Source organism: Bos mutus, chromosome 4 (assembly GCF_027580195.1).
Source record: "Bos mutus isolate GX-2022 chromosome 4, NWIPB_WYAK_1.1, whole genome shotgun sequence".
Lineage (NCBI taxonomy): Eukaryota > Metazoa > Chordata > Mammalia > Artiodactyla > Bovidae > Bos > Bos mutus.
Window position 1 is genome coordinate 86687876 of NC_091620.1, and position 27701 is coordinate 86715576.

General features: G+C 38.2%; 1 protein-coding gene across 5 annotated transcripts in view; it reads right to left on the reverse strand.

Moving 5' to 3' along the window:
* Nucleotides 1-2625: 2625 nt before the first annotated feature.
* KLHL7 (kelch like family member 7) overlaps nucleotides 2626-27701 on the reverse strand; it is a 56560-nt gene continuing 31484 nt past the window's right edge. For 3 of the 5 annotated variants that reach the window (XM_070369740.1, XM_070369741.1, XM_070369742.1), the window contains exons 7-11: nucleotides 26819-26961; nucleotides 11330-11570; nucleotides 8883-9084; nucleotides 5378-5475; nucleotides 2626-4046 (exon numbers count right to left, since the gene is read on the reverse strand). In XM_070369740.1, coding sequence (XP_070225841.1) covers nucleotides 3763-4046; nucleotides 5378-5475; nucleotides 8883-9084; nucleotides 11330-11570; nucleotides 26819-26961 — 968 coding nt within the window. In that variant the 3' untranslated portion in view covers nucleotides 2626-3762. The remainder of the gene's footprint in view (nucleotides 4047-5377; nucleotides 5476-8882; nucleotides 9085-11329; nucleotides 11571-26818; nucleotides 26962-27701) is intronic. The other 2 variants (XM_070369738.1, XM_005901253.3) reach the window with 2 other exon arrangements.

The window sequence follows — 27701 nt, forward strand, 5'->3', positions numbered from 1 at the left end:
TCAGACATCCCAGAAAAGTATCTATGAGATCTTTTACCAATCTCCAACAAAAATAGGCAGCCATTTCCTTATCATATGATGAAGTTCTCTGACACTTCAGCTCACGCTTGTACATGAAAGGTCACAATTTTTTAACATCTCATTTTAAATATAAATGCACAGTCAAGGACCAGATGTTTGAGGACAGATTCCAACAGGAAAGATCAAAGCAATTGAAAAAGAAGTGAGAAGAAAGAGAAACACACCAATAGCAAAAGTAATGTTAAGGTGGCTCAGATGGTAAAGAATTTGCCTGCAATTCAGGAGACCTGGGTTTGATCCCTGGGTGGGGAAGATCCCCTGAATCTGGAGGAGGGCATGGCAACCCACTCCAGTATTCTTGCCTGGAGAATTCCATGGACAGAGGAGCCTGGCGGGCTGTAGTCCATGGGTGTGCAAAGAGACACAACTGAGTGACACACACACACAAAAGCAAACTAAAATGTCCTAAGGACAACCTGAAACAAGACCAACATGCTGTAGAAAAGGACAATCATAAAAAGAAAAATGCTCTTGGAGATTAAACATGGATAGTGCTAACAAATTCAGTGGGTGGTTGGAAGACGGGGAAATCCCCTACAAGAACTGAATAAACCAGACCTTGAATCCCATTTTACAGCTTTGTTATCAGAAGAGGCTAAAGCTCTGGAAAGTAAAAAAGCTTTCTAGTTAGTAAGAGTGACATTTCAACAGAAATACAGACTGTTGGTTTTTAAAAGTGGCTCCTTTTCATGACTAAATGTTTTTGATAGCAACAACTTTTTTCAAGACATTAAAATTTCATGTTCACACTGTGATTTTCAAAAGTATAAACTGAATTGTTATGTCATCTAAATAGCATCACTGCAAAAAACACAATATTAACATGTTAACTAAATAGGATAGGAATTTTGAGTAGGAAAGCAATAGAAAATATACTTACCAACATATTATACTCATTATCCTGATATCAACAATATCATAGACTATTTCCAGGACAGAAAACAGACAATAATTAGAATTACTAAGATTACTAAGGAAAAACACACACACATTTCATTATAACCTGCTGCTGCTGCTGCTAAGTCACTTCAGTCGTGTCCGACTCTGTGCGACCCCATAGACGGCAGCCCACCAGGCTCCCCCATCCCTGGGATTCTCCAGGCAAGAACACTGGAGTGGGTTGCCATTTCCTTCTCCAATGCATGAAAGTGAAAAGGAAAGTGAAGTCACGCAGTCGTGTACAACTTTGAGACCCCATGGACTACAGCCTACCAGGCTTCTCCGTCCATGGGATTTTCCAGGCAAGAGTACTGGAGTGGGGTGCCATTGCCTTCTCCGTCGTTATAACCTACATCAAAGCTATCTGCATTATCACAGTGTGTTCTAGTCAGCAGATATAACCTAAAGAAATGGGTAATCTATTTAAAATACCTTAAACAGTTGTATATTCCATATGGGAAATTATTTAAGTAATATTAAGTAACTACATAATATATAACCAAATTGAGATATGACAAATCAATATTCTACCCTCAAAAATATTACACATTTTTCCCAACAGAGAGCAAAGGTCAAAACCCAACATAAAATTGTTCAGAATAACAAAGTCTAGAAAAAGAAAGATTAATGGTTACCTAGGGATGGAGTCCTTTGGGAGATAGAACTGGGTTGAGTAATATCTCCCTAAAACTCTAAAATGAGACCTTATTTTGGAGACAGTCATTGGTTAAGATAAAGAGGTGTGTGATTCATGTTGAGGTTTGACAGAAAACAACAAAATTCTGAAAAGCAATTATCCTTCAATTAAAAAATAAATTAATTGAAAAAATACAAAGAGGTGCATGCGTGCATGCTAAGTTGCTTCAGTAATGTCCGACTCTTTGCGAGCCCTCCAGGCTCCTCTGTCTATGGGATTCTCCAGGAGAGAATACTGGAGTGGGTTGCCATGCCCTCCACCAGTGAGGAGGGTGAGCTAAATCCAATGACTTTTAACAGTACCAGAAGACAGACAGACACACACAAGGGAAAAGGCCATGTGAAGACAGAAGCAATGACTGGAGTGATGCAGTTAAAAGTCAACAAATACCTGGCTTGCCAGCAGCCACCAGAAAATACAGGAGAGGCAAGAGAAGTTTTCCCTCAGAAACTCCAGAAGGAATCAACCCTTTCAATATCTTGATTTAGGATTTCTGGCCTCCCAAACTGTGAAAGAGTAAATTTCTGTTGTTTAAGCAATGAAGTTTATGGTAACTTGTTATAGGAGCCATTAGGAAGTAATACAGGGAAAATGGGGAGTAACTGCTAATAAGTATAGCGTTTCTTTTTATGGTGAAGAACGTGTTCCCTAATTAGGGTGATGGTTGCATAACTCTGTACATATATTTAAGATCAATGAGTGGTACACTTTAAACAAGTGAATTGTATGACTCATAAATTAATAGAACTGTAATGTACATAAAACCTTACATAAATGGAAATATATCTACCTTTATCTTTTATAATTCCCTTTTCATTTAAACATTTTTAGGTCTTAAGATTATAACCCTCATATAAAGAATAAAAATTTAAAAAGAAACATTGCTTCACAAGTTAAAAACTACCTAACACATTTAAGTGAAGAATGAACTTAGCAGTCTGCTTGAAGTTTAAAAATATTTAATATTATCAGGTTTAAAAACATTGATGGTGACAGCTTTACATGGCTCATTCCATACATTTCATAATGTAAAAGGGCAAAACATTACTAGGAAAGAAATGAACAGTTGGGTTTGTAAAAGATTTACTGAGCACATATAAGTAATATGACAAATATGTAACTCAATTACAAAGCTTTTAGAGACAACTGGGTCAAATTTGCTGATATGTTATGCTAAGGAAAAGAAATTATGTACCTTTTTAATCTATAAGAAGTTAAAATTCAACATTGACAGTGTATCACTATCAGTGATATTCTAGTGACCTAGAATTTGCTATAAGTAGCTTTCTTTTGCTAGGTAATATTAACAGAGTGAGCACTGAAGAGGTATAATCCTTTTTTAATCCCTGGGTTAAAAAAGTGAAGTAAATTAATGATGGGTGCTAAGCTTGACGTTTTGTGTTAAAAAGATGGAATTATTTAATTGTACTGAATATAGTTCATGAGGAGTTGATTACATTTTAACTCCCAAAATGTTTTTATGAGATATAAGTGTATGGTTTGACTCACTCTGGCTTGCTTTTAAAATGGAATACATTTGGCACTAAATGGAACAAATGAAGACAAGCAAAATTACATGAGACTAAGCTGCTCCATCAGAACTATCTTTGACTTACAATTCATACTATTTCTTAGTTTTTGACTGAAGAGAAACAGACATAACTACATAGCACTTCTATGATGTATGAAAATAGAATCTAGAGCTAACATGAGACTGCTTCAATCATGAGTCAGTCCCCCATTCTGCTATAATCATACTTACAAATGTGAAATTCATTTAAGAATTCATGTTTTCACCAAGTGCTTATAATTTTACAAGTTTGCTAGATTTGTTCTTGGTTACATGGCCAGTGGAAATACAGTCTTTCAATTAGGAAGGAAATCCATATAAAAGAAAATCTATTTTACATGAATCTTACTTTACTTGAAAACTCCTTGGAAAAAAAAAAACAAAACACCAAACTAAAACTTTGTGACTGCACTCTTGGAACAAAGCACGGGTGGCCATATTTTTGAGTCTCCAATGAATCTTGAGGTTCAGTTTTTCATGTTTCAAGGGTTTCTTCATTTGCTCCGCAAGTATCAACAACACAAATTAAACAACTTGTTACTGGAAAAGCTCGGACTTTGGAGTTGGCAACCCATTTGTCTGTTTCAGTATTATATTCAAGGATGTTTCCTAGTCGACCCACACCTTGAAAACCAGCCAAGACATAAACTACAGAGCCGACTGCTGCACACTTCACTGTTACTCCCTTCCATGGCATTGGTGAGACCATCTTCCATTCGTTTAACTTAATATCATAATATTCCACATTGTCCAGACCACCTTCAAAAGAATAAAACATGAACGACTATGTGAAAAATTCTACAATCTCTTAAAGTAATAATTCTTCATATTTTTCCAAACATTTTTTATGAAAAAGTTCAAACATACAGAAAAGTTGTAACAATTTTATAATGAATCCTTACATATCTACTACCTAAATTCTTATTCTGATTTTAACACAATAGGAATTTAACTTAATTTTTTATTTATCATTTTAGACCATAAATACTTAAAATTTATTCTATAAAACTAAAAATGTTCTATCTGCTGTGGAAAAATTAAAAAGGAAACCACTCAATGAAGTTTCTTTCTGATTAAGTTTGATTACAGTTATTCAAATGTTCTTTTTCCTTCTACCATTTATCTATCAGCAGTTTATGAAAAATATCAATGGAAAGAGAAGAAGGAAAAGAAGTTATTTCTTTGTTATTCTTAAAGATTGAAGGTACTGACTAAAATAGGCTTTGTGGAATCTATCTGTAGATTCAGTCCAAATTCTACATTATTAAAAGCAATTTCTTGGACTTCCTTGGTGACTCAATGGTAAAGAAGCTGTCTGTCAATGCAGGAGACATGGATTTGATCCTTGATCCAGGAAGATCCCACATGCTGCAGAGCAGCTAAGCCTGTGTGCCACAACTACGAGCCAGAGCTCTAGAGCTCAGGAGCTACAGTTACTGAAGCCCACATGCTCTAGAGCCTGCGCTCCGCAACAAGAGAAGCCTGCACACCATAACTAGAAACTGGCTCCCACTCGCCACAACTAGAGAAAAGGCGGCACATCAGTGAAGACCAAGCACAGCCAGAAACAGATAAATACAATTATTTTTTTAAAGCAATAACTTAAGATTCTTTAGTACAACATTATTTATAAAAATTAAAATATCAAATTTAATCAATTAGAAGAGTAATACTGATATGTTCATGAAGTGTTTAAAAATGTTTAGGAAACAGCGCTATTCAGAGCCTGGATACAAGACCTAAAAGTTAAATTAAAAGTTTTAAACGTTGTATTAAAGTTCAAATATTTCTGTCACTCAACAGTTCTTAAGCTAGTGTGATGCCATTCTCCAGACGGTATTTGGAAATAGACAAAAGCCATCTGAGACTGTCACAATGACTGCTGGCTACTACCTACATTCATGGACAGGAATGTTAAATGTATTATGACGTTGCATAAAATGTTAGTGCCCAGAAACTATAAAAATAAATGTAATGATGTATGTAATTAATGCTTGTATCAAAATCTCAAGAAACATTTTTATAATTTAGGATAAGGAAACAGCAGCAAATTCACTGATAATGTTGAACAGTGAATTAACATCACATACCTAAGCCATTCTGACCACCCACAGCAAATATCTTGTCTTTTACAAATACCAGCCCATGATTCTTTCTGGCTTCAATCATGGGACACAGCTCAGTCCACCTGAAAAAAATTAAGGAAAGTGTTTAGTATACTTGTTTACAAGAAGTAAAAGGACTTATATGAATTTACAGGAAAGGTCTGTTATCCCAAGTAAGTGCTCAGTTACAGCTCACATACGTGTATACACACACAAATATGCACATCTGAAAAGCTAGAAAACAAAAGTTAACTGGTTTTGAGTGATTTACAGGTGGGGTAAAAAGAGATTTTCTTCTTTCAACTCCAATAAAATATGGGAAGTAGAGGCTATCTGGAGACTTCTGTCATGTTTTTGGAAGAAATCCACTTCCTATAGTTCACAATAACTTGTAAAACAGTAACAAACAAGAAAGGGAAGATGTGAAAGGAAATATAAGGCATTAATACTGTCATATGTGGTTTTAATTAATATTTACATAAGTAAAACAATTTATCATGGGCCTCTAGCAATCAGCAAATTAGCCTATGGATTCACACATCCATCTTTAAATAAACACTTAGAACTTTTAGGCAGCTCTAGTAACTGAAGTCAGAGAAGACAATGGCACCCCACTCCAGTACTCTTGCCTAGAAAATCCCATGGACGGAGGAGCCTGGTAGGCTGCAGTCCGTGGGGTCACTAAGAGTCGGACAAGACTGAGCAACTTCACTTTCACTTTCATGCATTGGAGGAGGAAATGGCAACCCACTCCAGTGTTCTTGCCTGGAGAATCCCAGGGACGGGGGAGCCTGGTGGGATGCCGTCTATGGGGTCGCACAGAGTCGGACACGCCTGAAGCGACTTAGCAGCAGCAGTAACTAAAGTACTACTATCATTCTGTCACATTTAATAACTTATTAGCACACTGCTGTGTTCACAGGCTCTACTATAAAGAATGAGATTGAGAATATAATGTGGACACATGTCAGAGAATAATTCTCAGGTAGCTTTACACACACCATTTTGTTACTTTTTCTATGAGATTCAATCTCTTTGCCTAAACTCCCAGACACATAACTGACACCTGGGATTGTGCAGGTGGTGCTCTTAACAGGTGATATAAATCAAAAGGCTCCAGACAACCACAAAAAAAAGGGGGTGGAATCTGGCATAAGTATAACTCTCTAATATGGTTATTTGTAACTCTTCTTTTTAGAGCATAATGAAGAACTCTGAAATATCAACAACTCTTGTAGCCTTATATTTACATACTTCTGGTTTATTTTAAAAATAGTTCTGACAGTCACTACTCTCATTTTCCGAGCATTTGGTTAAAGACCTCCCATTTTTTCAGGATAAACACACAGGCCCCCCAGGGGAAAAGGTCAGTGTACAACTCAGAAGTGGGAGAGCCTGTACTCAACCTCTGACAGGCTCTGCACTCAGTGAGCTGTCAAAGCGCATAAAACAGTATCTGGGAAAAATTCAATACACATACCCCTTTCTTCTTTATGATACAAGAGAATTTACACTAGCTTTTCACTTAGGAAAATTTAGGGAATTTAAATATAATAGAAAATATACAGAATTCAAATTTAATACACAAGCTTAATATATAAGTTGTGTAAATTTAAAAATATTCCCCAAACTGATTATTTCACCTAGTTTTTTAAAAAAATATTAATGTTGTAGATTCCTTTATACTTTTCCCCCACTACTATGAACAAGAATATATTGATTTACACTGATACTGCCTAAATACAGATCTCAAAATTTAGAAGCCTGGAGTTTATATGGTATGGGTTTTACTTTTAAGACCTTTCTAAGAAACGAAACAATAATTAGGCAGCAGAGTGAATGAGATTACAGTTTTCCAACCTGTATGCTTTCTGAGTATAGAATTTATGGGAGGCAAAGTAGAGACTGATACAGGAGAGAGGACCATCTGTATACACCCTGCTCCTACTGTTTAGGACAAGAGGGGCTGGATAGCTAACTGGCTGGATGGACGATAGGATTAGGATAAGGGGTATCCTCAGTGAGCCCTGGCCAGAACAAAGGTACATTTTTTAAAAACATTGAGAAGTATTAAGTTTGATAATCTCAAGAGATTTCCTAGTCTCAACACTTTAGCAAAAGATAAGTTTTAAGATAGAAGTGCTAGTTGCTCAGTCGTGTCCGATTCTTTGTGACCCCTTGGACTGTAGCCGTCCAGGCTCCTCTGTCCATGGGGTTTCCCAGGCACTGGAGTGGGTTGCCATTCCCTTCTCCAGGGGATCTTCCCAACCCAGGGATCGAACCCGGGTCTCTAACATTGCAGGCAGATTCTTTACTATCTGAACTACTAAGGAGGCCCCCAGTTTCAAGATAAGCTTCTTTCAATTCTGTTCCTAACATGGGAGACTAGTAGAGCAAGAAATGAGAAAAGAACAACTGCAGCTGCACTTCTGTCTGGGAAAAGAGTTGATGGTTTTGCTTCCTTAAATCCTTCAAAAGTAGAAGGGAAGCACAAACAAACAGCTGCAAATGACAATCATATTTTATAATTAAATGCTTACTCTTAACTTAAAAAAAGCAATAGCTAGAGCAGAAGACTTGTATGTTCTGTAGCCCAGCAGTATTTTCTAAATACAAACCTTGAGCACAAGAGTTTTGGTGCAGTTCTTTAGCATAACATTTAAGTTGAACATATTTACCCAATAACTTTTTCTGGTAAAGGAAGAACAATCCTTTCAAATGAACAAGTGAATTTGCTTATTAAAGGTCTATGTATGTTTCTGATTATTAATAGAAGGTCTGACTGGAGTATCATCACCTGTGTTCATTTTCTCGTTAGTCAATTACACTATACTTACCACCACTCCCACTATTCAATAACTAGCGCATTTCCTTTGGCTGTACTGGATGGGTTCCGTCATTAACAAGATCAGAAAAACTGGCTAACCATTTATTTCTTTATATTTTGCTTTTTAAAAAGGAGTTTACTTCCCAGTTGATGAAGAATAATTTTATTTAATAAATGTGAATCCAAACATACCTTAGTAAGCAAATTACAAAAAAAAAAAAAGACATTATACTTAGGACTATCATTCATTAAAGCTATGAACCAGTATATAATATTTATAATTAAAGGCAAATTTACCACTGATTATACATTGTTTTCCCCTCTCTACACTTCCTGATATCTAAAAAAAAAAAGGCATTTTGAATCTGATGAATCAGTCATATTTGCTCATCCTCAGGCATTTATTTATTGCACAAGCAGGAAAGAAAGAGAGGGGCTCCCACAAGATACAAGGTCAAGCCATTTCTTAAGGTGTAGAGGAAGGGTCCAGCCTATACACATGCCCCTGAACCTAGCACATTCTAAAGTGTATGTATTAATACACTCTTAATATAAGAACAAAATCCCTCTGTTGGGTTCCTTCTGCCTTTTAAGATTTTCTTCCTTGGAGCTTAAAGAATACAGTTAATAGTGAAGTAAGATTTTTAAATTGATGATACATACGTTTCTGTGGCAGGATCATAGACTTCACACGAATTCAAGACGCGCCCAGAAACGTTGTTCCCTAAACTTCCACCGCAAACATAGATCAGGCCATTGGCTTCCACCATCCCATGGCTGCAGCGCTGAGTCAGCATGCTGGGCTTCGTGTGCCAGCTCTCAGTTCTCGTATCGTAGCACTCAAATAAATACAGAGCTGAGTTTCCTGTAAAAGAAAAGGACCCCGTCTTGATTAGCTTAGCTTAGTGTGTATGTGTGTGGGGGGGAGGGCGTGGTGGTGGAGGGAGCTTGGAGTGAGCTGACTGAGGATGAATCATTAATTCCTACAGGAAAGATTTGAGGGTTGTAGAGTCTTCTATTCTCAAGCAACAACAGCAGCCAAACAGAAAAATAGTTTAAGAAAAAGCTATCTTTGTTTGTATAGACCTTGGAAAATATTTAAAAAAGGATCTGTCGGAGATCCTTGGTAATTGATAATTGGTTAATTGGTAATTAAACTTTGAGAAAAGAAACTGGTTTGATTTCAAAAGATTTTCAAATTAAGTAAGAAACGTTATGTATGTCTTCCAGCCCAGTTATGCATGATAGGAATTAACTCAACCTCAAATGTTTCTATAAAGGAGAAAAACAGCTGTTTACAGATGGCAAATCCATACCTTAAATTATAAAACTACTATTTGAGAGTATCCTAAGGATTGTCATGTAATGTTCTAGAATAGTCACTGCATCATTAACAAAACTTCTCCCTCACTGTTATCAGCTGTGTAGAGAATATTGTTGTATAAGTAGGCTCTGAAATCATGCCAGTCCTTTTTTAAGTATACACTCATAGCATTGTTGTATGTTTCTGGTGCTCTTTGATTATACATTTTAATGGTAAAACACACTCATCCTGTTTTACAACTTCTGTACATGACAGGAGCTCAGTAAAGAGTTTTTGTTTTTTTAGAAATGATACTATTAAAGGTCAAGTGTGTTTTTCTTTCCCAAGAAAAAAAGAAGTTAGAACTTAATGAAATTATTGCTCATCTCCAAGTTTTCTTGACTTTTCTAATGTTTAAAAACAACAGCACCCTTGTAATTCTCTATCAAAACCAAAGCCTACAAAGAGCAAAGATCAAAGAATACCAAGTGGAAGAAGTAATATCATGACTAACAATAACTTCTTTTTAACTTTTTAAACACTTCCAATCTAGTAGATTCAGTCAGTTGACATAAGGGAAATACACAGTATATAGTAGATACCAAAAAAGTTACTATTGAAGTGAAAAACTAAGTAGAGTAAATGATGAAGAAATGAAGTTATCTACTATATTTTCTACAAAATTATATCTATAAAACACTTCCTACTATATTTAGGATTTATTGTTATTTCAAATATGCTGTATTAGACATTGTGTGAAGAATGCTTTTAAAGAGGGGAAAGGTCACCTCCTAAAGTCACATTTAGAAAATATAACCTTTCTTGTATTCATTTTACAAACATTTGGGGGTGGGGGGTAAAAAATAAATATGCTGACCAAAACTAAAACATTATTTGGGCTAATATAAAAATCATCAAAGAAAATAAAAAGACTAACATTTAAATTTCATATCTTATAGTTACTTGATCTTCCTAGTTTTGTTTATAAGCCCATTATTTAGCTAAAGAAATTATTTGAAAAGATGAAAGCATATAAAAGCTAATATGCATCTAGTCTGCATGTAGAATATTCATTTAGAAATTTTTTTCATTTAGAAAAGGAACACTAGTAGACACTAGCAAATTATCAATGAGAATGGCTTTTATACCCATACACACACCCCATTCTGATCAAAAAGCCCAAGATACCATTACCAGTCATTATATTAAAAAGTGAAAGCATGAAGCAAATGAAAAAGTTTTGTCTTACCTTTTCCTGATACAAAAAAAGCAAAGATAATAGATTTTAAAAGCTTGACTGTAATAAAGAGATCTTAAAGGGTCTACAAGTAAGCCAAACTCTGAAATCTTTAAAGCAAACAACATGTATGCATGTGTACATTCATGCTAAGTCACTTCAGTCACGGCCAACTCTGTGATCCTATGCACCGCAGCCCACCAGGCTCCTCTGTCCATGGGATTCTCCAGGCAAGAATACTGCAGCGGGTTGCCATTCCCTTCTCCAAGATTAGGCATATAAAATAACTAATCCACATGGCACCAATGAAGTTCAAATCCAGATGACGTCAACGAAAGCTTTATCATGACAGAAATTGGATAATTAACATAATTTAAGATGAAGTTCTCTTAACGGTTTATATAGACTAAGGTAAACCTTAAGGAAATGTGCTCTAACATATGACAGCTATGTATTTCAATTATGTCAAAAAGTATCTGGACAAATAATACCAACTCTTTATTTAGATATAAAAGCCTATATATACACTTGGCTTTAAAGCACAAATACAAATACTAAATAAGTCCTTACCAACTTCGGAACCTCCGGATGTATAAATTTTGCCTTCTGCAGCACACGCAGCAAGGCTGTCTCGAGGTGTTGGAGGGCCCAGTTTGGAATACCAGCTATCCTTAACGACATTATAACAGTCCATTCGCTTTATAGGGAAAAGCTGGGAGCCACCCAAAATGTAAACTACATTGTCCCAAAACACGCATGCTGCATCTCTTCGTTTTTCAAAGGGGCAGCGGATGTCTGTCCAGCTATAATCCTGTAATAGGAAAGGACAGGAAGCTTTCAATGACGGAAAAATATAATTGAAAAGGAGGAAGCAAAGATACAGTTGAGAACATACAAAACATAAGAATATGTTAGTTTATCAGTATATATAAGAATGTTGGGCTTGAAACTATTATCTAATTTTGTGTGATTTCTTCTTCAGAATGTTGGTTAATTGTGGCAGAAGGCAAGAGGAAGACAGAGATGGCTTTGGGTCTTTTCTGGCTCTAAAATAAACTATAATACATTTGCATTCATCGCTACCACCCAGTCTTCTATTCCTTCTGTTACTGAGGATAATAACACAAGAAAATTCTAAAATAAGTAGTTTTGTTAAAGACTTAAAAAAAAAGAAATATGTGCATCCCTTCTTTGCCAGATGTATAGTGATGTAAAGAGTGGATAATTTGAAGCTTAACTGCCATTAGCTTACTGATGTCTAAAGACAGAAGGCATTTTGTAGACTTCTGAGAGATATTTTTTGTAAATATTCAGTTGAGTCAGTATAGTCAGCCAGACTCTTAAAGCTGTGATATTTGTGATATACTTGGATAATCTGAGTAATCTGGAAGCTCAAACTTTTCCTTCTCAATGAGAAGAAATGAGCGCCTATCAGCACTTCACAAAAAAGGCTGCTCACAGCACCACCACTTTTTGTTTGAAGCCCGTGCCTGTCTTCTATGAAAATATGTGGGGGAATGCTTCCAAAGTTACAGCTTGTTGGATCCTCCCCCTTTTAAAGCAAGGAAGCTACAGTGTTCTGGCTGCATTCTGAAAATGGCTGAAAATAATCAGGGTCAGACTGAAATCCAGACAATTCCCAATCTTATCAAGCAAAGCACTGTGTGTGATTGATTAATGCTGAGTTCCTTTTGGGAAAATCTGACTGATAGCTATTATGCTAGCTCATCAAAGCATCATAGGACATAAGAAATGATCTCTTCAGGAAAAAGAGCACCTGATGTAGAGTATCTTGACTCCCAGTAATGATAAACATTCTGCTTCTTAGGTGACTAGAGAAACAGAGCCTTAATCCCTTTTTTATTCTCAAAGTAGGGTCTACTGAGTCCCCATGGGCTACTCAGTGGTATGTTTATTGGTAGGCACACAAAACTGTAGGATAAACGTCATCCTGAAATGTCAGTTTTATTCAATGGATTTGAAAAACTGAGGAAGAATATTTTAGAAATTTGTTTCCTTAGGGAAACTATATAGTACAGAATGAAAAAAAGTAAGCAATAGAATATTCTACAGGGAGCAATATCTCAAAAGCAAACAAAGTTAATCTCTTACATATTATGCAAATTACTCATAATTCCTACCTGACCAGGTTGAATAGCAGAGAAATACAATTTTATTAATGATGTTATATTTAGTGAACCTCAAGTCTTGCCACTCTTATACCCAATTTATTTGATATTAGAAAATAATATGCAAACGATTCCAAAGATATCTTTAAGAACATGTTTCGAAGCTCTTCCTTCATTTCAGGATGAGAAAGTTGGTCAGACATTCTTTGAAATGGTGTCTAACATCTGGTACTCTTCAAAATAAAAAGAGCTACCCATGTAGATGCTCGAACTAAGAAAACAAAAATGCTACTTCTTTTAGCTCAATGAACTACATAGATACTACGACATGGGGTTCAGAAGAGTGAAGTAATTTGAAAGAGCTTGGTAACAATAGTTCTAACCTTCCAGTACTACTCAAGGACCTGAGTAGGGAATGGATGATCAGTAAGTCATACAGGGCTAGGTTATGCTTCATACTCAAGAATTAAATTGCTCTCTCAGAACTCTTAAGTCCAAGGGAACTGATTAGCTAGTGTGTATGCAGGGTGTGTGTGAGACACAGGAATAGGCACATGCTTCTATCTACTTGCAATTTGGGCTCTGATTTCTCTAGAAGTCTTCAAAGTTCTTAAATCTTTTCTAACTCTTCCACTATACATGTTAAACACTATGCTTGATAAGTATTAGCCATATATAATATGCTGCCTAAGAGTTCATCCTCTAGGCAGATAAGTGAAATGATCTTTCTTTGCAAGAATTTCTACCTACAATGAAAAATAAGACTTCATTTCACATAAACAGTAATGTTTTATACTTTGGCTCGTTATATGTATCTGTCAGGTGTTAAATGCACCTGTATCATCTGGCTTAGATTGTATGCAGGGGAGTTTATGGTATTTTTTCCTGGGTGTATATGGGCCAACCTCCCTTGGAAATATGCCCAATTCCTTCAATCTACGCTTCATCCAAAGTAGAGAATGTGATTTAACATCTGCCCTTTAATAACTTATACTATATAAGTTATATACTGTCTAGGAGATGTGCGTAGTTGAAGAAGCAAGCAGAGAGGGGAAAACAACAGATGGGAAGTCAGGCCTGTCAGCTTAGTGGATATGAGTGCCAGGTCTTATTGCACTGACGGGACCACTCCCAATCCTGTAGGTGGAGGAAGAATTACTTATGGCTCTCTGCACACATGGACTGTGGGCAAGGTAAAAGCACATGGAGCTTTCATGTTAGCAACAGATGGATGACTAGCACTAGAGTCACACTGTATATGTGTGAGCAGGAAATTGTTACCCTAAAAATATAACTTAATTCAGTTAAGTTTTATTATCCATTCTAGGCAAAGTTGGCTTAAACTCAACATTCAAAACACTAAAATCATGGCATCTGGTCCCATCACTTAATGGCAAACAGATGGGGAAATAATGGAAACAGTGACAGACTTTATTTTTGGGGGCAGCAAAATCACTGCAGATGGTGACTGCAGCCATGAAATTAAAAGACGCTTGCTCCTTGGAAGGAAAGTTATGACCAACTTAGCATATTCAAAAGCAGAGACATTAATTTGATGACAAAGATGTATCTAGTCAAAGCTATGGTTTTCCAGCAGTCATGTATGGATGTGAGAGTTGGACTATAAAGAAAGCTGAGCGCCGAAGATTTGATGCCTTTGAACTGTGGTGTTGGAGAAGACTCTTGAGAGTCCCTTGGACTGCAAGGAGATCCAACCAGTCCATTCTAAAGGAGATCAGTCCTAAATATTCATGGGAAGGACTGATGCTGAAGCTGAAACTCCAAAACTTTGGCCACCTGATGGCAAGAACTGACTCATTGGAAAAGACCCTGATGCTGGGAAAGATTGAAGGCAGGAGGAGAAGGGGATGACGGAGGATGAGATGGTTGGATGGCATCATTGACTCAATGGACATGAGTTTGAGTAAGCTCTGGGAATTGGTGATGGACAGGGAAGCCTGGCATGCTGCAGTCCATGGGGTTGTAAAGAGTTGGACACACCTGAGTGAACTGAACTAGGCAAGGTTCTATGCTTAGATGCTGAGAAGATATGAAAATGAGAAAACTGGAAAAAACACAAGCAGAAGGATTTAAGTTTTGAAAAATCGCCTATGCATGCATCCCCACATACTATAGAGATACACCCAAGTATAAAGTCCTATCTTTCCTGGTCCCAGTCAACCTTTCTTGCCTCTGCTGTGATACATCACATTCTAGACTTTTTTCAGGATCAAGACTTTTTTTGCAAGCTTCTCTGATTACCTTTTTCTGAATTCCTACCACACTGAAGTCTGGAGTTGACGACAGAGCACTTCATTACATGTTGTGATTTTTCAGCTGTAGGACACTGCTACAGGAAGTGAAAAGCTTCCTGAGTTGATAGGATGTAGTATTTTTCTTCAAATGCCTTAAGGCAAAAATATCAGCCTGATATTTTCCTTAAAAGAAAAGTTTGATTTTATATAATCTGCATTCTGAAAACACATGAATCCTCAAATAACAGAAACACTACACATGTAAATTTTAATAAGATATGCAAAATGCAGTATGAAAAAAACTTTTTAAAAATAAAGATTTGAGAACTTTATTTTGTATCATTTTGAGAGAAAATCAAGCAAAACTAGGGGAGAAAGGTTTATGCCAGATGCCACAGCATTCCTAGACATAGTTTCATGAAAAGTACACCTATATCTAAATTCCTTTTTTAAAGGAAAAAGTTAGAATCCATTCAGTTAATATTTTGTATGCTTTTGCTTTTTATGAAAAAATTTAACAATTAAGATATATTCATACTTAGGATTAAATATATTCTTTTCTTTCTGTTTCTATCTATCTAAACTCTATCAGTAAGTTCCCCTCAAAGTTCCATGAAGCTTGCTGGACAAATCCATCCCAGAGGGATCTCTTCTTCTCAGACCACCACTGCTGTCATTATCTATTTTGTACTGAGAGTTAATTCTGAGGTGCGTTGATAAGGAGTCTGGGGCCCTCCTTATACAAATGTTTTCCTTTTTCTACATTCCTTCACGTTATCACATAAGATGGTTTTTTTCTTCAGATCTGAGTTGTTATGGCAACAATCTATTTTACCTAAGACCAACTTTATTCAAGCCCAGAACTAATGATTACACAACAAAACAACTCACCTTGCTCAATGGTATGTTTTTCCTTAAGCTCTGTAATGATTATATTCTTTGGAACTCTGCATCCAAATGGGTCTATCCTTTTCTCCTTTGCCTTTCACTTCTCTTCTTTTCACAGCTATTTGTAAGGCCTCCTCAGACAAACATTTTGCCTTTTTGCATTTCTTTTTCTTGGGGATGGTCTTAATCCCCTCCTGTACAGTGTCCATCCATAGTTCTTCAGGCACTCCGTCTATCAGATCTAATCCCTTGAGTCTATTTCTCACTTCCACTGTATAATCATAAGGGATTTGATTTAGGTCATACCTGAATGGTCTAGTGGTTTTCCCTACTTTCTTCAATTTAAGTCTGAATTTGGCAATAAGGACCTCATGATGTGAGCCACAGTCAGCTCCCAGTTTTGTTTTTGCTGACTGTATAGAGCTTCTTCATCTTTGGCTGCAAAGAATATAATCAATCTGCTTTGGGTATTGACCATCTGGTGATGTCCATGTGTAGAGTCTTCTCTTATGTTGCTGGAAGAGGGTGCTTGCAAACTCTATTAGCCTTTGTCCTGCTTCATTTTGTACTCCAGGCCAAATTATATCAAGAACAGAAAGGAGAGATAAGAAAGCCTTCCTCAGTGATCAATGCAAAGAAATAAAAAAAACAATAGAATGGGAAAGACTAGAGATCTCTTCAAGAAAATTAGAGATACCAAAGGAATATTTCATGCAAAGATGGGCACAATAAAGGACAGAAATTGTACGTGGTCATGTATGGATGTGAGAGTGGGACGTGAAGAAAGCTGAGTGCCAAAGAAGTGATGCTTTTGAACTGTGGTGTTGGAGAAGACTCTTGAGAGTGCCTTGGACTGCAAGGAGATCCAACCAGTCCATTCTGAAGGAGATCAGCCCTGGGATTTCTTTGGAAGGAATGATGCTAAAGCTGAAACTCCAGTACTTTGGCCACCTCATGCCAAGAGTTGACTCATTGGAAAAGACTCTGATGCTGGGAGGGATTGGGGGCAGAAGAAGAAGGGGACAACAGAGGATGAGATGGCTGGATGGCATCACTGACTCAATGGACGTGAGTCTGAGTGAACTCCGGGAGTTGGTGATGGACAGGGAGGCTTGGCGTGCTGCGATTCATGGGGTCGCAAAGAGTCAGACACGACTGAGCGACTGAACAGAAGCAGAAGATATTAAGAAGAGGTGGCAAGAATACACAGAAGAACTATATTAAAAAGATCTTCATGACTCAAATAATCACGATGCTGTGATCACTCACCTACAGCCAGACATCCTGGAATGCAAAGTCAAGTGGGCCTTAGGAAGCATCACTGTGAACAAAGCTAGTGGAGGTGATGGAATTCCAGTTGAGCTATTTCAAATCCTAAAAATTGATGCCGTGAAAGTGCTGCGCTCAATATGCCAGCAAATTTGGAAAACTCAGCAGTGGCCACAGGACTGGAAAAGGTCAGTTTTCATTCCAATCCCAAAGAAAGGCAAGGCCAAAGAATGCTCTAACTACCACACCATTGCACTCATCTCACAGGCTAGCAAAGTAATGCTCAAGATCCTCCAAGCCAGGCTTCAACAGTACGTGAATTCCAGATGTTCAAGCTGGATTTAGAAAAGGCAGAGGAACCAGAGATCAATTGCCAACATCTGTTGGATCGTCGAAAAAAGCAAGAGAGTTCCAGAAAAACATCTACTTCTGCTTTGTTGACTATGCCAAAGCCTTTGACTGTGTGGATCACAACAAACTATGGAACATTCTGAAAGAGATGGGACTACCAGACCACCTGACCTGCCTCTTGAGAAATCTGTATGCAGGTCAGGAAGCAACAGTTAGAACTGGACATGGAACAGACTGGTTCCAAATAGGAAAAGGAGTACGTCAAGGCTGTATATTGTCACCCTGTTTATTTAACTTATATGCAGAGTACATGATGAGAAACACTGGGCTGGATGAAGCACAAGCTGGAATCAAGACTGCTGGAAGAGATATCAATAACCTCAGATATGCAGATGACACCACCCTTTTGGCAGAAAGCAAAGACGAGCTAAAGAGCCTCTTGATGAAAGTGAAAAAGGAGAGTGAAAAAGTTGGCTTAAAACTCAACATTCAGAAAACTAAGATCATGGCATCTGGTCCCATTACTTCATGGCAAATAGATGGGGAAACAATGGAAACAGTGACAGACTTTATTTTGAGGGGCGGCAAAATCACTGCAGATGGTGCCTGCAGCCATGAAATTAAGACGCTTGTTCCCTGGTAGGAAAGCTATGACCAACCTAGACAGCATATTAAAAAGCAGAGACATTACTTTGCCAACAAAGGTCCGTCTAGTCAAGGCTATGGTTTTTCCAGTAGTCATGTACAGATGCGAAAGTTGGACTGTAAAGAAAGCTGAGTGCCGAAGAATTGATGCTTTTGAACTGTGGTGTTGGAGAAGACTCTTGAGAGTCCCTTGGACTGCAAGGTGATCCAGCCAGTCCATCCTAAAGGAAATCAGTCCTGAATATTCATTGGAAGGACTGATGTTGAAGCTGAAATTCCAATACTATGGCCACCTGATACAAAGAACTGACTCATTGGAAAAGACCCTGATGCTGGGAAATATTGAAGGCAGGAGGGGAAGGGGACGACAGAGGATGAGATGGTTGGATGGCATCACCGACTCAGTGGACATGAGTTTGAGTAAGCTCTGGGAGTTGATAATGGACAGGGAGGCCTGTCGAGCTGCAGTCCATGGGGTTGCAAAGAGTGGGACACTGAGCTGAACTGAACTGAATGATTATATAACAACAATGTATCTTGTCGAGGACAATTTCTCCTTCTTACTAGGAACCTTCTGACTAATCATGTTATTTTAAGACTTATGTTGTGGGAGTGGGCCTGGTAAGACTATTGTTAGCAACCAGTTGAAGAAGTATATAAGGTCTTGATAAGACTGAGTGGGACACTCTGCCTCCTTCTGATGTCTATATCAGAAGCTTTCTCCATCCCTTTTTCACTGTAATAAAACTCTGCTACACAAAAGCTCTGAGTGATCAAGCCTCGTCTCTGGTCCAGAAGCTAAATTCTCTTCTTCAGAGATCACGAATCTGACACGGTTCAAGGTAAGCTATCAGTATCACGACTTTTAAGTAGTTACATTCAGTGGCTGCTTCAGTGACCTCAGCCTCCGTCTTCTCTAACTGCTTCAAGGTTGTGTACACCTCATACACTTTGAGTGTGAGGGACAGGACTGATATATATCCTTCACAATCCCCGCTGCTGCCCAACCCCAAAATTTCAAATTCTGGTTAAACTGCACTTTACAACCAGCTGACTGTACAATACACTGTCGTACAATCTGTTGTCATTTATAACAACTGAAGTTAATTATCTCTTATACTGATTACCGATTTTCAAAGAAAATCATCACAAGAAACCTATCTGAGCATGATTTTAGAATAATAGTTCTTACTGTGCCTTGGGATCATCAATATGAACAATTACCAAAGGTAGCCAATAGTAATTTCCAAGTGACAAGATATAGTAAAAATAGTGATAATTTCTTTCACTCCTGGTTGGCTTTCTTCAGCCTGACTCTTGCCCCCCTAGCATTGCATTTATGTACCCACTACCCTCTAGCTAATTCCAGGATGACTAGAATCCTTCAAAACACCACATAGACTTATCTTCCCCAGTCTCCTTATCCTTTCCCACCTAGGGCCCTCAATCAAATGCCTACAACTTTGTTTCTGTCTTCTCTCAGTCTTTTAAGGGGACTCCTCTGTTAACTGGTAATAATTATGGCTGACTGTGGCTTATGAGAGTGACTCTGAAGTCATCCCTCCCATGGTGAGTCGTATTTTCACCAAGGTTTCTTGCAGACACAGTGATTAAACACAAAAGGAACTGATCCCTGAAGCGGGAAACTTCAGGTACCACACCTATGTGTGGTACAAGGGCTGTGAGGCTGACTTTAGAACAAAACTACAAAAGTATGTTATGGAGATGCTTATAAGGAAAAAAAAAAAGAGGCTATCAATATTCCCATTTTGGAAAACATTCTAGGAAGGCACTCTACTGAGAATTCACCTCAGAATGTGTTGCAGTCTCTTCTATCTGAACTTGAGGACCACCAAACTGCCTGCAAACAAGCAGGTGTGAGAAATACCTAACGTGCATAAGCTGCAAAGAACACTGGTTTTACCACTGTTACCTATTATACTGACAACTAAGAACGTTTAAAGGACACCCATGGTGACCCATACTTGTCTTCCAGCAATGTCAGTCCCTGGGGGATACAGCTATGGGTCCAACCCACCTGGGATTACTGCTGTCCTTTGTGGAGATTCTGTTCTGACAGATGCTCCTGATCATTTCAGCAGCACTCCCTCTTGGACTTCAGTACACTACTTGTACAACACTCTGCTGGTGACAAACACCACTGATGCACTCTTACAAAACTTCTCTAATTTTTTAATAACATTTTCCGACTGAGCGACTTCCTTTCACTTTTCACTTTCATGCATTGGAGAAGGAAATGGCAACCCACTCCAGTATTCTTGCCTGGAGAATCCCAGGGATGGGGGAGCCTGGTGGGCTGCCGTCTATGGGGTCGCACTGAGTCGGACACGACTGAAGCGACTTGGTAGTAGTAGTAGTATAAGGTTTATACTTCTTTTACGCACAAGTCTTTTAAAATCATATGCAACATATAATCGCCAAGTTCCACCTTGATGATAGTATAGGACCGTCTCCGTACGCATTGGGCCAGACACTAAGCTCAGTGATGAGTCTACTTCAGAGTTGTGAGCAGGAAAAGGTACTTAGAGGCAATTCTCTGGTGGTCCAGTGTTAGGACTCCATTCTCTCATTGCCGAGGGTCCTGGTAGGGGAACTAAAAGTCCCACAAGCTGTGCGGTGAAGCCAAAAGAAAAAGATACACAGCATAAACCTTTTGAATCTGATGATTCTGTAAAACATGGCACCACTGGTTTTCTACCTCTGCAACCAGACCTGGTCCTCACCGTGTTGTTCTTACTCCTTGTCTGGTTTTAGCAGGGTATTATGCAGAATCCCTTTTTCTCTGAGGCAGAGTCTCTGTCTCCACCATGTGAAAGTGGTGAGCCAAGACCCCTACAAAGTTTTAAGCCCTCAAAGCTTATCATTTCACTGACAGGAATAGTCCAAATAATCTGGTCAATTAAGTCAACTTTTATTTTGGCATCAGTATTATAAAACATTCCCATGCTACAATTGAGAACACAAATTCTGAGAACAGAGCACTGGATTCAGACAAATAACTCTTCAATAATCATTAAACACTTGATAAATATCAACAGGGACAGTGGGGAAGGGGAAGAGGAGACTCAGCAGAATTCTCAAAGGATGACAAGAACAGTATCATTTCAATTCAATATATAGCAACCCAAGATTTCTACTACTTTATCTACTTATCTACTAGAAAAAAAATATTTTTTCTTATCATCTTTCAATCAGCAATTAATATAAATATTTGCTGCTTCTCATGAGTGATATCCAAGGAATATCTAAAGACAACACTTTATAGGGATACTGCTTAATTCTAGATAATTCAATTAAGTAGTATTGCTTAAATTGTGTCTTTGAAGGAGATCAATTCAGTGAAAATAATCATTTGGGACAGGTATAGGACACATATCAATGGGTTCCATTAAGGATAGTTAAAACCATTTTAACATCTCTGAAAATATTAAATTCAAGAATTTTAAAACAATTCCTATACAGTATTTATTATTAAGCAGTCTACTTGAAATGGAAAATGAAATAATGTTCACTTTGGAGATTCAAGGTAAATAATAACTTAGAGAAATCAGCCTCCCGACTTTTAATATTAGAAATAATAATCAACTTATATCAAAATATTAAGAGTAAATGGTGAAAATTTTTAAGATGTAGTTTTAGTAAAAAGAAAGGAGAGGGTGGAACTTCCAACAGAAATATTTAATAAATATTATAATGGGGGTGCTAACAGTGTTAACATTAGGAAATGAGTAATAATTGATGGAATAAGAATGTTTTTATTGGTAGTTATATCCTCAATTATTTAAATATTTCCACTATAAATCTAAGAACTTGTGATTGAGTATACAGAAGAGCACCAAGTATGTGCCATTTATAAGAGCAAAGCAAGACATCAAATGAGATTTCTGAAGTTACAGTCTCATTTCCAGGCTTGTGCAGCACACTCATCTTTTTTCAACTGTTCAATAAAAAAAAAAAAAAAAAAAATCAAGGAAATTGTTACAACTACAGGCCAGAAACAAGTGCTAGTAGTCATTCCATATTTGCCTTACTCTAAAAACAATGCTGTCTCCCAAGTGAAATCAGTATTCTCCTTGTACCTCTGTACATCAAAACAGACATCTACTAAAAGATAAAGTATTTACCAAAATATACTTTAATTGGGTTTTTAACTGTCAAAATCGACACCAAAGTTAGGAGGGTGTAACTATCATCAACACCTGAAAGCTGTGGTTCATAGAATTATAATTTAAGCTCCTGTGACTTTAGATTTTTCTTGGGGAAAAAAAGAACTGATAAGTTTCCTGCTCCTGACTCAGAAGGATCCTGAAAAATTAAAAAGCAATGAAATTAAATAGCCACTGAAATGTCAACAGTCTTAACATTACTTGTATGAAATAGATGTGTAGGTGTATCAACCTGTTAAGCACACTGACATTGTGCTTACTGCACTGTGTTGCACAGGCCATCAAGCTTTATGGTACCTGCCATTCACTCAGTCTTCTACTAAGGAAGGAAACTAAATGTCTTCAGGTAAAAAAAAAATCAGCCTATATTCTGACTGTAGATATATGACCCAAAAGCCAGTCACAGGGACAGTCTAAATATAATGATATTTAACCAAACTAACCTGCCACTCCTTCCCTGGAGGTCTTTTTGGTATCTGGCAGCATATATCTTCTGTGGGTTATGGCAGAAAGTGAAGAAGAACTAAAGAGCCTCTTGATGAAAGTGAAAGAGGAGAGTGAAAAAGCTGGTTTAAAATTCAACATTCAAAAAACCAAGATCATGGCATCCGGTCCCATCACTTCATGGCAAATAGATGGGGAAACAATGGAAACAGTGACAGACTATTTTTGGGGGCGGCAAAATCACTGCAGATGGTGACTGCAGCCATGAAATTAAAAGATGCTTGCTCCTTGGAAGAAAAGCTATGACCAACCTAGACAGCATATTAAAAAGCAGAGACATTACTTTGCTGACAAAGATCTATCTAGTCAAAGCTATGGTTTTTCCAGTAGTCATGTATGGATCTGAGAGTTGGACTATAAAGAAAGCTGAGCGCTGAAGAATTGATGCTTTTGAACTGTGGTGTTGGAGAAGACTCTTGAGAGTCCCTTGGACTGCAAGGAGATCCAACCAGTCCATCCTAAAGGAAATCAGTCCTGAGTATTCATGGGAAGGACTGATGCTGAAGCTGAAACTCCAATACTTTGGCCACCTGATGCAAAGAACTGACTCATTGGAAAAGACCCTGATGCTGGGAAAGATTGAAGGTGGGAGAAGGGGACGACGGAGGATGAGATGGTTAGATGGCATCACCGACTCAATGAACATGAGTTTGAGCAGACTCCAGTAGTTGGTGGACAGGGAAGACTGGCGTGCTGCAGTCCATGGGGTCGCAAAGAGTCAGACACGACTGAGCAGCTGAACTGACTGGTGACTCTTGATTGTTGCATCAGGGCCAGGTTCCGGTCTCCTCACTGGACCAGACTGAAGCAACCACTAAAACCTGGTTTATAGCTTACACTCTGGCTAGTGTGTATTTCTGTTACTATCTACCCAAGATCATTAGATGGAATTTCTTTTCAACTGACAGAAAAGATAAAGTTATTTCATAGTCTGACTTCAAGATCTCTAGACTAACTCTATGCTATGATCTCAGCTGCAGGAGCCCTGGTCTATCTCACCTTGCCAAAGGTCTCCTATGTGGATGCCTATAACACTGATCAGTTCTGGAAACAGAAATGAACGGAAAATAGAAGGGATCCCACATGTCTTGGGAAGACAAGTGTTTCTCAAAACAAAAGTTATCCTAAAGTATGGTGTTGCTCGCAACAGAGTTCCTAGATGTCCACAGGTCTGCAGCAAGGGTTGGCAAACTGCAGGCTAAATCCAACCGACTGTTTCTGTAAATAAAGTTTGATTGGAATGCAGCCATACCCATGTTTTAATGTATTATTTATGGCTGCTTTCTGGCTACAGCATCAGGTTGAGCAGTTATAGCAAAGACTATGTAGACTATAAAATTCAAGTGTTTATTATCTCTTTTAGAAAAAGTTAGCCAAGCCCTGATCTATATCATGTTGGTATAACCTCTTGGAAATGAAGGACAGCTTGTTGCCCCAAGCATCTTCTAACACTTTACAAATGACACATATCCTGTGTTTGGGTGTCCTACATTTACACTCTAACTGGGCAAACCAAAAAGCTGCCAGTTGTGAGCAGAACCTGGAGCAGCTTTCTAAGTGGGACAGGTGAAAAAGTACAGCTCAGCTGCTCAGGCTAGCCTGTGACCCTAGGGCATTGAGTTGCTGCTTATAACTTGAGGCATGTCCCAATACGACCACAGAGCACACCCCTGGGATTCTAGAGCAGGGCCAACCTACTTTAGGCAGGTACCATTTTTTCAGGAAATAGCTCCTGGCTGGCCACTAGGGTCTGACAGACAGCAAATGTCTGACACCAAGGGAAACCAGGTGAGCATATCGTTAACCCATTTTGAATAGTGTTACCTGACCTACCACATCACCAATAGCATGGTTTCGATCCATGATCTAGTATTTAGACACAGAACTGGGCTTTTGGAGGTCTCAAAGGCACAGAACATCCAAATGGGATAATCACAACCCTTCCTCAGTAGGCTTCTCCCTCACCCAGGGTTATGTCTTCTTGGAGGTGGTCTTTCCACATCAGCTGACAAATTTGAGAGACCTGAGCTTGGTTCATCTGTGACAGTACTAGCCAAAAGTACTAGCTTAAGCATTATAGTCCCTTCAGGAATGGTACTGAGGCATAATACAGAAAAGACATATCCTGATATGGCAGATTTTCAAGCAGTTCCTTTAATTGTTCATTATGTCATTCCGTACAGGAAGCCTCAGGTCAGTTTTTTATCAAATGTCAGACAGTGACTAATGGTTTACCCAGATGGTTACACCTGAAATAAGCAAAAATGAAAAAAATGCTGACAAGGAGATTTGAGAAAGGATAATGTAGAAGCCCGCCCCACCCCGTTCTCCCAAAAGGAAACAAATTTGAGTCCCACATGAATTCTTACTGGAGTGCCCACAGCTGCAGCAAAGTCTCAGTAATCATGTGGTTAGGACTGTGTCTGCATCTTTCCTCCCCAGTGTGATGCTTGCTCAGTGGGCTTGAGTGACTACAGTGCAGTGATAGATGCATGCATTATCTACATAAGTCAGTGGCTACAGAAGTTAGTGAGCCTTTATGAGAATGGATACATGTATATGTATGGCTGAGTCCCTTTGCTGTTCACCTGAAAATGTCACAACATTGTTAATCAGCTATACTCCAATATAAAATAAAAAGTTAGGAAAAAAACAACAAAAAAAACAGCTAATGGCCCTTCCTTACCTGAAGCCTACGTGGCTATCCACTACTGGCTAGCACCCACTTTGTGGGCAATACTGACCGATTCTAAGAAGCTGATTTGTTATCATACCTTGAGGGAACCAGTTAGTTACCTAATGCCATGCTAACTACACTGGAACCGTCCCATTATTGAAGGGACAAAGCTCCGTCCTCATTGGAATTGATATTTATTCTGGATTTGGACTGGCCCACGCTGTCTTTTGCACTCTTGACAACACTACCCTATGTGTATCACCACTATCGTATTATATAGAAAGCCTCCAAGGACCCACTTCTCAGAGAAAGTAGTATCAGAAGTATCCTGATGTAAAAAGGATGCTCTGGACTCATCCAGGTATCTATCATCGACAAAAAATGGGCCTATAAGATGATGAAAGAGATCGTTAAGTGCTGAGACTCAACATCAGTTATGGGTACCATCTTGCAAGGTCAGGTGCTATCTTTTTAGGATAATGGTATTATGTGTTCTGCTTGGCCAGTATATGTAGCAATAGCAAAATATAGTATTATCTCTCCAATAGCCAAAAATCACAGGTCTAAGAAACAAGAGGTAGAAATATGAATGGACTTTCTCATAATCTATTTTTAAAAATTGTGTTCCTAGACCTATGACTCAAACTCTGCTGCCCAAATGGCATAATGTAAAACACATTAAAATTGGAATAATATCTAGATGGTTGGGGAAAGGTAATTTTATCTTTTTCCTCATGATGGTCTACATTTTTCACATTTTCTAGAAAGACTGTATTATTTTATATTCAAACATAATTACTAAAGGGGAAAAAAAAAACCCATAGCTCCAGAAGCAGATTTTCATTGAAAATGGCACATAAGTAAAGCAAGGAGTGGAGATGAATGCAAGGAGTTCCCAACAAATTAGAAGAACTGCTTTCCCTTTTCTTTGATAATGGTTACTATGTAGCACTCCAGAGCAGTCACAGAGACATTTGAAATCTGACTAAGCCTCAGTTTCCTTATTTGTAAAATGAGATATAACTCTGTATCTTATAAGATCTATGAAAGAACACCATAAATTATAACATCTCTGAGTCATTACTATCCCTGGTAGGTGCCAGTCTATCTGCTCAGTGCTTTTAGAAACAAAAACAAGGATAAAAGTTAGTTACCTTTGGGTTAAAATATCTACAAGACTGTGGTTGGGAGCCTCCAAACAGGGCTATGCGGTAGTCATGTTTCTTCCTTCTGGGCCTTGTGCCTTCTACCAGTTCTTCTCGATCCTCTGGAGAAAGGAGATGATACCTCATGCCACCTATAGAAAAATACATGACAACTCTTCAAGAACTTCAGGCACTTTAATACTTACTTTGAAAAGGAAACAAACAAAACAGTGCTCTTATTTCTGTAACCATTTTTTTTCCCTATCATCTCTCTAACATTTATGGAAAGAGTGAGGGGGAATGAGGCAGGAGAAATGTATAATAATCTGAGTGCTAATCAATTTATCATTCTCCGTCATCACCTTAATGCTAAGATTGTCCTACCCACTTAGTAAATATCAGTGAATCATCTGGCTTTTCAAGCAACAGCAGCCATAATATTAATTATTGAAATTCAGATCTCCTAACCCAGCAGTTCTCAATCTTCACTGTACATTAGAGTCACCTAGAAAATCTCAGAAACTATCGCTGGGGCCTACCTCAGCAGAGTTAAATCGAAACCTCTGGTGAAAGGGTGGAAGCACCGGTACCGCCCCTTGCTGCTAAGTCACTTCAGTCGTGTCTGACTCTGTGTGACCCCATAGACAGCAGCCTACCAGGCTCCTCCATCCATGGGATTTTCCAGGCAGGAGTACTGGAGTGGGGTGCCGTTGCCTTCTCCGTATATGTGGTTAAAAGATCAGCAACTTCATTACCTGGGAACTTGTTAGAAATCCGAATCCCAGAGCTACTGAATTAGAATCTGCATATTTAACAAAATCCGAAAGTAACTCAGATGCACATAAAACTTGGAGAAGTACTTACTGCTTAGATGATCCTAAAATGCAATGAG